General features: G+C 43.7%; 1 protein-coding gene across 1 annotated transcript; it reads left to right on the top strand.

Moving 5' to 3' along the window:
• The first annotated feature begins 2,771 nt into the window (after window positions 1-2,771).
• Window positions 2,772-8,408, top strand: LOC132331201 (pancreatic alpha-amylase-like). Its single transcript, XM_059854411.1, has 10 exons — window positions 2,772-2,961; window positions 3,571-3,717; window positions 3,917-4,114; window positions 6,116-6,346; window positions 6,730-6,863; window positions 6,949-7,071; window positions 7,183-7,282; window positions 7,494-7,615; window positions 7,725-7,850; window positions 8,101-8,408. The coding sequence occupies exons 1-10, from the start codon at window positions 2,791-2,793 to the stop codon at window positions 8,288-8,290; spliced, it is 1,542 nt and encodes a 513-aa protein (XP_059710394.1). The 5' UTR covers window positions 2,772-2,790; the 3' UTR covers window positions 8,291-8,408.
• The last annotated feature ends 3,752 nt before the right edge of the window (window positions 8,409-12,160 follow it).

Genomic DNA, 12,160 nt, shown 5'->3' on the forward strand with positions numbered 1-12,160 from the left:
GTAAAATGAGTATTATCCTGTGTATTCAGCAGAATTACTGCAACCTGGTGATTTTGTACAAGCCTATCTCCAAGTAAATTAGTGAAAACATGTTCAAAATGAGAGTTTGCACAGTTATGTGACAGGAGTTCAGTTTCAGTATAATTGTTAATGAGTTTGCAAAAATGAAGCTTACTTGTAAAATGAATGTGAATTATCCCTCACCTCAGAGCCTGCTGTGGATAGAGAAATGTCCCAGTGAAGTTGGAATTGTAGTGTCGTGTAGGCATTTCCCAATCAGACCCCAGTGTGAGTGGCAGATGCCATTTCAGTGAGGGAAAAACAGGCTTTATGTACTCCTTACCTCTCAGAGAGTGCAATTTCCTTGCTTACATATTGAAAATAAGATCCAGATCTCTGACTGGCAGAAGTGTGCTACATGCATGTCTAAAAGTGGGAAAGGCCGATATTAAGCTAGTTCCAAAGCTCTTTTCTGCTGGAAGTGACTGGCACTGACCTAGCTTGCAAGCTGTTCTGAATTGTATAACCTGTTTTCATTCCTCCTCTGGTTTTGACATATGGGGATCACCTGAATGGAGCTGTGCCTTTAGCACCTCTGTACAGAAGGTAGCTGATGGAGTATTGCCTTGTCTACTGCAATCAGTAAAGCCTTATTGTATTAACATTTCTGATAAGAAGATGGAAGAACTGCTGCAAAAAATAAAATGTGTTTGTAGGTGTTCATAGAAATGGCAAATGGTGAAAAATAATTAGCTGACGTGAAAGAATGCTGTTCTCTTGAAATCACTTTGAGAAGATCATCAGTACGATGGTGTCATGTGTGGAAGGCAAATGGAGCTCGTGGCTAGGACCCCCAACAATGTGGATCAAACCACTGCACTTCTAAATATAAAAGCAGGAAATGACTTATGGAAACAGAAAACAGAAATAATGCCTATGCAAATAAATAAGATCACCTATTTTTTAGCAGTAATTGCTAAACAGAAATGTCCTCCATAATTCCAGATGCTCTTACAGCACAGAAAAATAAATTCCAAAACTGAAACTAAACCTACCATTCTCACTATGTAGCACAGAAAACCAGAAAGAACTACCTGAATTGGATATCTCAAATCTCTTCTCAGTATACTTTCCCCTTTTAGCAAAAGTCTTTACTCAAAGCAGTCCACATCTGCATCTAAGGAGAAGCATAAGAACAGCTTCAAAAATAATGTAAATTTCCTCATATTGTCAGAAAGAGTTATTGCTCTGATCCATAACGATTTGTATAGAAATGAACCAGCCTATATGTGCTTACAGCTACAATGCATACAAGAAAAAGAAAACACCAACTTTTCATATAAAAAATGCTGCAGAGTTCCATAAATAAACCAAAATGTTAACAGTACAGTATCATTGGCAAGTAAGAGTTACAGCATCATCTAGTGGTCAAATATGAAAGGAGAATTTTTGGTGGATTGTTCGTTGTTTTTGTATTTTATTCAGACAGAAAAATTACCAGCATAAAGAAAATGGCTGCTTATGCTCAGGAAAGCTGTTATCTGACCTAAAGCCTTTTTTAAATATTAACTTTCTCTTTTTACAGAAAGTCATTTTTTGTGATTCAGCAATCATTTTGCAGCCTCAGGTTGTATGTATGCCTACATAGCTGTGGGGGGCTGGCCTTGTCTGGGTGCCAGGTGCCCACCACAGCTCCTCTCTGCCTGCCCTCCTCAGCAGGGCAGGGCACAGGAAGTGTGGGCAAAGGCTCCTGGGCCCAGACACCAATGGGGAACACCTGTCCTGGGTGAAACAAGTACAAAACAGATACAAAACCAGCTGGGATCTTATCACCTCTCATTGCCCTGTTCATCCCACAGTTCCACTGGGAAAGCCATGCTGGCCTTTAATCCTTTAATGTGTGATTCTGCCCAGTGTAAAATCACCTCAAGAGAATGAGAAGCAGCTGTTTTTCTGGGCTTTTCTAAAAGTTTAGACATAAGTTCAAAGACATGTTGTACTTCTGAAGACATATTACTGCCCACGGCCCCCACAGCTCACCATCAAAACCTGAAGGGATGGATGCCAGCTGGCTCCTGCTGCCTTTCAGCAGCACTTCAGTTCTGTGGGGCATCCCCAGAACAGCCAGATAGGCAAATTGTCATTCCTCATATGGGACACCATTCCCAGGGATTGAGGGACACGGACCATGCTAAGCAAGCAAAGCTCTTTGTTGTATCAGTTTACCAGTATTTAGAGGTCACTAAATTGTGTCCAAAATTTTCCACTCAGACTCCTTTGCCCCTGTTCCCTTAGTAACACAATCTTCTCAGTTATCACTCTTTCGCCAGCAATGTCCTTGTTATTTTCTTTTGCCAGAGCGGTCAGAGCGTCCAGACAGGATGTCTTCACTTTTGTCCTTGACTGAGTTTATCTCTCCCAAGGCCAAGAGGATGGTGGCACTACCCAGTTCAGCTTCTGCAGCTGTCTGATTTTCCACATTTTGGAATACTTTTGATAAAGTATCTTTGTTTATGTGATTGGAAGGAGTGAAGTTCTGGATTTGGGTGCACTGCTCATGAACCACTTGGTTTATGATGGTGTATAATCATTGTGAAAAAGTATTTTATCTTCAGCTGTTTGGGTTATTCAGGAGAAAAAACAAACCAAATAATGATATTGCTCTATCTACCCAAATAATAACTGATAGCATTGATCCATGTGAATTTTGTCACCTGCTACAGGAACTCTGTCATCCTGCCGGTGCATAAATAGGCAGTGAAGAGACCACAGCCTTACACTGAAGGCACCATGCGGATCCTTCTCCTCCTCCTCGCAGCTGCAGGGCTTTGCTGGGGGCAGTACAACCCCAACACTCTCCCAAAGAGAACCTCTATTGTGCATCTCTTTGAATGGCGCTGGAAGGATATTGCTGAGGAGTGTGAGCGCTACTTAGCTCCACATGGATTTGGAGGCGTTCAGGTGAGTTGTTTCCTGTGAGCAGGAGGAAAATGGCATTGTAACATTTGATCAATAATTTGATCAATAATGCCTGAGTTTGAGACAGTCATCTCTAAGTAACTTTGCTGCTGAGGAGGGAGGGTAGGAAGTAGTAGTAAGTGCTTTTAGAAGCAGCGCTAACTCTGCAGGACCCTGTAGGGATGAATGATGGTGTATGTCTAGCAGATGAGTTCCAAAGGGGCATGCTGAAAGGCTTCCCCTGAAAGCTAAGTAGAAGGTAAAGCTCCTGGCCTTGTTCTAAATGAAGTATAGAAGCAGTGAGGTTTGGCATTCCTAAGGCTGTCACTGTTACAGGTAAAAATAATTCCTGTGGTTTCAGGCCTTCCATGCACATGTCCTGGAAAGCAGGACCATGCTGGACCTGGGCAACTCACAGGAACAAACCAAATTGCCTTTCTTGCCAGTGTACAAGACAGACATCTCACAGACCTGAACTTCTGCTGTGGGAGGGAGACTGGGTCGGGTACTAACTCTCCTCTGAGGGCAGAGGTCCTGAGTGCAGACTTTGCCCTTAAAATGTTGAAGTAAAACCACTTGATTTCTTATCAAAGTACATAATTTCATCTGCAGGTTTCACCTCCAAATGAAAATCTTGTCATTACTAGCCCGAACAGACCCTGGTGGGAAAGATACCAGCCCATTAGCTACAAGATCTGTACTCGATCAGGAAATGAAGACGAATTCAGAGACATGGTGAAGAGGTGCAACGATGTTGGAGTAAGTGCCTTGAAAATCTGTCTGATACAGCAAGAAGTGCTGTTTCAGCTGAGGGAAGGTGCTGCTGTCCTCAAAGGAGGTGCAAACTGAGAAGAAACTGAAAGGGAAAATAATCAACTTAACAGTGATGTGGCAAAGCCCTGGCTGTCACTTCAAATTTGCTACAAAACATACTGAAATGCACATATTGTTTTTCCAGGTTCGTATCTATGTGGATGCTGTTGTCAACCATATGTGTGGGGCTGCAGGTGGCTCAGGCACACATTCTACCTGTGGAAGCTATTTTAATGCTGGAAACAGAGATTTTCCAGCTGTCCCATACTCTGGCTGGGATTTCAATGATGGCAGATGTCACACTGGAAGTGGAGAAATTGAAAGTTATAATGATATCTATCAGGTAACTTCCACTGGAAAATTTTTCCTTTTTTTTTTTTTTTTTTACGTGTTCTGTTAAGTCTGCAGTAAAATCAAATGGTGTAGTGCCTCACAAAACCAATGCTTAGTCACTTGACAAGTGAATGAAGTAGTGACCATAGGTACGTGTGGCCCAAAATATCCTAAGTACCGAGGAATCAAGAACCTATGTGCAGATGTTTGCCCCTGAAGTGAGCCCAGTGTACTCAGCTCAGTGTGAGCTCATTTTCATAGCTAAGAAACTCAGGTGATCATGATAAGGAGCCCCCTTGGAAAACTGACAGTAGTGCAAGGTGGTGCTGCAGTTACACAACTTACTGCTTTTTGTAGTTAGAATATGTAGCAGTTCTTTCTCAAGCTCTCCCTTCAGCCACTTTGACACAATACATTATAATGTTTCTGCACTTGCACAGCTTCGTGTAGGGCTTGTCCTTCATGGGCTCTGGTGGCTTCTGCTGTGGTAATCCGTATAACACATTTCTCAAATGCTGGAGTAGAACAAGTTAAAGGTATTTCCACGACAATGTCCACTCCCAGTTCCCTTGGACTAGACCATCATGTTTAATGTTGCAATGAACTCCTCCCTTTACCCCTGCTCTGGCTTGGATGTACCCAGTCACCGCAGTCCCTCAGGGCTGTACCTGCCCCAAGCGCAGCCATTTCTGTGGGCCACAGGCTCTCCAGGGGGACGTGGCTGCTGCATGGATTTATCCACAGCCACAGGGGCTCTGAGGGGCAGCTGTGCCAGCACGGCCCTGTCCATGGGCCTCAGTGTCCCCAGAACCAGATCTGCTCCAGCATGGCCTCACCCACATCCACTGTCCCCTCAGAAAGCAAACCTGCCCAGCCTGGCCTTGCTCCTGGCTGCAGTCCCTGCAGGCTGTTCCTGCCCTGCTGGGGTTTGTCCATGGCCACACCCTGAGGGGCTCCAGCAGGGCCCCACAAACAGCTGCTGGTGCTTCAAGGTGTCCCTGCTGCAGCACGGAGCTGGCCCTGGGCCCCGAGGCCTTCAGGGGGGCCTCGGCTGTGGCACTGACACAGCGACGGCCAAGGCCACGGGCACTTCCAGAGGAACCTGCTCTGCTGTGGACACTTCCACAGCCACAGGCACTCCCAGAGGTACCTGCACTGCTGTGAACTTTTCCACAGCCAGCCACAGGCACTTCCAGAGGTACCTGCTCTGCTGTGGACTTTTCCACAGCCACAGGCACTCCCAGATGTCCCTGTCCCACCGCGGACTCACGCACAGGTCACAGTCCCTGTGGCTCGAGTCCACTCTGGAGTTCCAGCGTGTCCAGTCCAGCAGCACAGGAGCAGCAGCGCTGCCCCGGCCGGGTGCCAGCCCAGGCCATGGCCAGTGCTGGGATCAGAACGTCCCAGGGTGAGGGGATCAGCAGCACAGGCTGCAGCTGCAGCCAAAGCACAAAGCAGCTGCTATCAGCCCTAGACTCTAATGCACAGTGAGGCCAGCGAGCTCCATGGCAAGCACAGGAGCCTGTCAATTATGAGCCAAACAGCAATAATAGCTGCAAATTCCATCTAGCACATTAATCATGGCCGTTGTTAATTCGAACCCTTTGAGTCCCATGTTGGGCACCAAAGAGGACTTGTGGTTTAACTCAGCTGGCAGCTAAACACCACTCAGCCTCCTACTTTCAGTGGGATGCAGCAGAGAACTGGAAGAGTAAAACGGAGAAAACTCATGGATTGAGATAGAGAGAGTTTAAAGAGAAAGCCACACACATAAGCAGAGTAAATCAAGAATTTATTCACCATTTCCCATTGGAAGCCAGCTGTTCAGCTGTCTCCAGGACAGCAGGGCTTTATCATGTGCAACGGTGACTTGTGAAGTCAAAGCCATTACTCCAGATATCACTCCCTCACTTCTTCCCAATCCAATATAACCTCATTAACCACCACCCCACTTCCACCCCTCCTTTGGTGTAATACACAGATATCTATTTTTTCTTTTTCTGTTGCACAGGTCCGGGACTGCCGCTTGAGCAGCCTTCTGGATCTGGCCCTGGAGAAGGACTATGTGCGCTCAAAGGTTGCAGAGTACATGAACCACCTCATTGACATTGGTGTAGCAGGATTCCGAATTGATGCTGCCAAGCACATGTGGCCTGGGGACATAAGAGCTTTTCTGGACAAGCTGCATGATCTAAACACTCAGTGGTTTTCTGCAGGAACTAAACCTTTCATTTACCAGGAGGTAATCTCCACATTTTCTCCTTTATGTTTGCCTTTGTCTTTTGAGTCTCTTTTGCCTACTCCTTCAGAGGAGCAACAATACATCTTCGCCCAACTTACCCTAGAACGAGGTCACAATTTACTTGGAGCAACCCTGCAGACCTAGGCAGTTTTGATTTTTAAAAATGCCTCCACAACAGATTGTCAATCAGCTTTATCTTTCCTTTCATCAGTCATGTTTTTATATGTGTCCCTCATGTCTTATTCTGAATTTCTGTTCATCTACACAGTACAAATACATAATTACTTTCTTCTCAATGTAAAGCAAGAACTTGTGTTAAGTTCTGTACCTTGCATTGTTGGGCTTTGTGAGACAAGAGATGCAGGTTTTCTTTCCTATACCAGGTAATTGACTTGGGTGGAGAGCCCATCAAGGGCAGTGATTACTTTGAAAATGGCCGAGTGACAGAATTCAAGTACGGTGCCAAACTGGGGACAGTGCTCCGCAAGTGGGACGGAGAAAAGATGGCCTACTTAAAGTAAGGATGAAGGTGCTGCAACTTATCCAGGATTCACTGGATACACCAATTGACAGGGTAGCTTCAAGTCTGTGTTTTTGTTTAGGAACTGGGGAGAAGGCTGGGGCTTTGTGCCTTCTGACAGAGCCCTGGTCTTTGTGGATAATCACGACAACCAGAGAGGACACGGGGCTGGTGGAGCTTCCATTCTGACCTTCTGGGATGCCAGGTAAGGGATTGCTCATGTGTGGATGGTGCTGCATGCTTTTGCTTGTTTATCTGTGTGTTCTCTGGCAGGTTCGTCCTTCCATGTCTCATTCCTTGTTTGTCCACCAAACAGGCTCTATAAAATGGCAGTTGGTTTCATGCTTGCCCATCCGTATGGCTTCACACGTGTGATGTCAAGTTTTCGCTGGCCAAGACATTTTGAAAATGGAAAGGTGAGCTGTTAATGCTGAAGATCCACCCATGGGGATTAAGGGTGGGAGCAGGGCCAGAGAAGCAGTCCAGTGCATTTCAGGTTGTGGAGTGATTTCCCTGTCCCCGGCTGAATGTAGCCGGTGAAAGTTTGATGCTCCCTCTAGCTTTGTTCACCAGAAGAGCTCTCTGCATTTTCAGTCAGAAGATAGAAATCTTTCTTTTTAATGACAGGACGTCAATGACTGGTATGGACCCCCAAGTTACTCAGATGGCTCCATAAAGCCCGTTACAATCAATCCGGACACGACCTGCGGCAACGACTGGGTTTGTGAACATCGCTGGCGTCAGATCAGGTGGGGCACTGGGGAGAAACAAGAAGTAAAAGCAGTTGCTTTTGCTTCCTGCTCCATGTGGCTCTAGAGGTGTTGCAGGGGCAGTGGCAGACATTGCTTGTGTTCTCAGGAACATGGTTATCTTCCGTAACGTGGTGGATGGTGAGCCTTTCTCCAACTGGTGGGACAATGGCAGCAATCAAGTGGCTTTTGGCCGTGGGAATAAAGGCTTCATCATCTTCAATAATGATGACTGGTGAGTTGGTGGCAGAAACAGTGTCTCCAGAAAGAACAATAGCATCCCTCATCAGCAATCCAACATGAGTTATTTGAGTGCATGCTGGCTCTAGAGAGCTAAAATGGGAGTGTAGGAGGGTCGGGATCAGAAATCTCACACTTTACAATGCCCTTCAAATAGGGGAGTAAGATCATGTTCAGAAATCTTACACATCATTTGAAAAATCTGTTTTAAAAACAATGCATAAATCGTGTTTATTTTCTCACAGGAATATGAATGTCAATGTGCAAACTGGACTGCCTGGTGGTACCTACTGTGATGTTATTTCTGGACAAAAGGAGAACAACAGTTGTACTGGAAAGCAGGTGTTTGTTTCTGGTGATGGAATGGCTAATTTCCAGATTAATACCGATGTTGAAGATCCATTTATTGCAATTCATGTTGATGCCAAGTTATAATTCAGGAGAAATAGCCTCCTCTCTTTGACCTGTGTATTACTGTTTCCCCCATATGTTATTCTCTGCTTTTTGAGCATGAGTGATTCTCTATTGAATAATAAATGGCATTCAAATTGAAGAGTAATGTTTTTCCCTTAATGAATTAGATGTACAAAGTGGCGATGCAGTGGTAGGTGTTAAGGCAATGCAGCACTCCAGTTCCTGTGTGACAAAAACACTGGAGAGAAAAAAAATAATCCAAGCCAGCTAAAATGGCTAAGCCAAAGTGCAGTATTTCCAGGGCTTACCCATGCACGCACACTTGTATCCCAGAGCAGCCACCTTGTGGGCTGTCAGCTATGAGCAGTGCCTACGTACAGAGTTTGTCCCTTCCTTATGACAACTCAAGCCGGGGGTCTGGGTCACTGACGGAAGCTGGGCTTAGTTAACTTTACTGCTGATCTCTAAGTTTTCAAAAGCATGTTAGTACTAGGAAATGTTTATCTTAATTTTTATAATTTCTATTGCTATTCTTCTATGTGAAATGATGACACTATTGCCTTAATTTTTTTATACCAAAGTTCAAGGAAAAATTGAAGTTTTGGTATGAAATTATCAAATTTTAGGTAAGATATTTGATGGGGCACAACAGGATGGCACAACAGATCTGCTGAATCGTACAATTTCAGAATTTTGTGGCACTATGCAGTATTTCATTTTCTCATAGAAACAGTGCTCACTTTCATTGGCTAAACCATGAATTTAGCTATGTAATTAATCTCTTATTTCAGAAATGCATTGTAAATTTATACTTAAGTTTATTTTTGTAATTTTTTTTCTTTTTAGTTTTCTTTTTCTTTCCTCTCTTTTTTTTTCTTTTTTTTTTTCATTCATGAGTCACAGGATTATCTCATGGTGAAATATGAAAAGCAGAATTTTTGGTGGATTATCCATTGCTTTTTCATTTTATTAAGACAGAAAAATTACCAGCATAAGGAAAATGGCTGCTTATGCTCAGGAAAGCTGTTATCTGACCTAAAGCCTTTTTTCAATATTAACTTTCTCTTTTTGCAAAAAGTCATTTTTAGTGAATCAGCAATCAGCAATCATTTTGCAGTCTCAGGTTGTGTGTATGCCTACATAGCTGTGGGGGTTGGCCTTGTCTGGATGCCAGGTGCCCACCACAGCTCCTCTCTGCCTGCCCTCCTCAGTAGGGCAGGGCACAGGAAGTGTGGCCAAAGGCTCCTGGATGGGGAACGCCTGTCCTGGGCAAAACAGTTCAGGTCCACCTTGGGGCCAGCTGGCACCAGCTCTTCTGGAAGGGGAAACTTCCAGCAGCTTCTCACAGATGCCAGCCCTGTAACCCAGTGGCTACCAAAACCCTGCACACAAACCCCTGGGGCTGTGCAATAGGATGAAATGCAGCTCACCCATGCCTGGAGCCTCGGTAGCATGGACACCATTCCGGCAGGAACGGCCAGGATCCTGCCAGCCTCAGCAGGGCCCTTCTGCTGCCTTCTTTCTAAAGCACTTTCTTACACCATGCTGTTGAGATGAATATGAAGACAGTTACTAAACTGCCACCATGAAAATCAGATTTTGCCCAGTAGTGTTGTCATTTGTACCTCAAAGCTGCTCTGGTGGTTTTCTTTTTTACCTCAGTAATCAAAACATTTTGGCCTGAGGCTTCCAAAACTCTTAACAAAAAAACACCTTCCCAGGCTTGTGTAGCTCACAAGAAATTAGGCAGGAAAATTATCCTTTGGGAACTGAGTCTGAATAACATCTAATTCTGTCTATAACTCCAATATTTTTTGATCTAGAGAGCTGTTATTGCAGCAATGACCTGGTTATATAGGATGCTGGTCTGCAAGCCAGTAAATACTGTATTGCCATTATTAATAAAGAGCCACAGGCTTTCAAAGCCTCAGGTCTGAGAGATGTCAGATTTGTTTTGCTTGAACTCACACAGGCCTGTCTGGAGCACTGTCTTAACTTGTTTAGATGTAGCATCAATTTTCCTTATGAGGAGGCTATGCCAAATTTAATTTACTTTAACCTCTGTGCTGAAAACCAGATTTGATCTAAGCTGCAGTAACAAGTAATCATTCAGTGGAGAAGGAAATATTTATCCCTAATGCAGAAATACAGGCCTAGCATGACAGCAGAGGCCCTGGAATCAATGATGTGTATGGAGACACACATGCATGCAAACATACAAGAGCAGCTTAGAAGCTTTATAGAAACTGGAGTGCTACACAGCATTTGCCACCCACATTTTGATTCTATTCAAAAAAAGAAAAAGCAGACTCCACCTGGAGAACCACTCAAACAGCCTTGGCTGCATAATCTACAGTTCTGCAAGTCATTGTTTGTATAGTTACAGATCAGATTGTCGTTCTTACCAACTCAATACATTTTAACTGGAATTTGAATTTTTGTCTTCATGAAGTTACAACATATTTACAAAAATATAGTCAAATATGTTCAAATGGAGAAAAAGGGGAAAAAAATCACTAGAAGGTTAATTAAGGTGTGGAAAAGCTTGTCTATACAGGCTGTGGAATCTTTACCCTTAGGGCCTTTTGACACCAGGCCAGAGAAAGTCCTGAATGATGCAGTTGGATTTCAGTATTGACCTTGCTTGCAAAGTCCAGTAGGAACTGGACTTTGACTGGACTCGAGATTGCTGCAAAAGGATCTCCCTCCTTTCCCACCTGAATGAGTCTGTAGTTCTGACTCATACTGGTGCTGCTAAACCACTTGCATTCAATCTCTGTATAAGCAAAGAACTTCTAAGCCATGGATTTCAACACAAAAACATGATGCATTGGTGTTGAGGAACTCTATTGCTCAAAAATCTACAAATTAAATGCTGTAGAAAGTAAAAAAGGTAACATACTATTAATATATTTTGACTGTAGACCAGAGGGTGAGAGAAAGTGAATCTTTTTAAAGTTGTTTTTTTTTTTTTTACTTTCCGTGTCTTAGAAAAAACATGTGCACATTTTTTATCAGCCTGACTTGCACATTGCTATGTTAAACCTCTGCTCTAGAGGGGTTCAGCTTCAGCAGCCTGGTCTAACAGGGTAAAGAGTCTTTAGAAGAGTTTTTCTCTATTTTTAGGGAGATTTTGTGCTAGGAGGAACAGTGGGCTGAAGAGCCACGAGATATTAGTTATTTCAAGTGAAACAGTTCTTGTCAATTGTTCAGTGTAACTAAGGAGTACATAGTTTCCTCAGCCTTCTCTAAGCAGAACTGGGAACAGTGATCCTTAGTTCTGAGGGGAAAACATATTTGAAGTTATTTCATTATTTTACCATCTGGTGAATGATGTGAACATAAATAACTGGAATGTACTAGAACACTACAAGGGAAACAGGAAGGTTTGCTTTGCATACGAGTTTCACAGATCTACTGCATAAAAAGTTCTCTGAAGTCATTACCCAGGAGTGAATTACAAGTCAGGCCAATTTAAACAGGATGCAACAGCACAGCCACCACAGGCTTGCATTTACAATTTTTATCTTCCCATCTGCTACAACTGCGTGTTGGCCAACATTCCCCAGAAAATCTTCTGGACTTTATACAAACCACAAGCCACACACAGAACTGGCTGGGCTGGTCAGTGCTACTTTTAAAGTTTCAACAGCCTCAGAAAAAAAAAAAAAAACAGTACTGCTGGTGTTACCAAAAGAGAAAATACACCACTCTATTTGCACACTGTGTCAATTATTCCACCTGCTTCCCACTTCATAGATATTGCCTAGCTTATACTTATGGCAGCAACAAAAATGCAGTAACACATCCCGTAAGAAATTGCTCCTACATTTCTGCTTTTCCCATAGATCCCTTTACAAGATCCTTTTTTACCCAACTCCTTCCCAAACT

Source organism: Haemorhous mexicanus, chromosome 9 (genome assembly GCF_027477595.1).
Source record: "Haemorhous mexicanus isolate bHaeMex1 chromosome 9, bHaeMex1.pri, whole genome shotgun sequence".
NCBI classification, from domain to species: Eukaryota; Metazoa; Chordata; class Aves; order Passeriformes; family Fringillidae; genus Haemorhous; species Haemorhous mexicanus.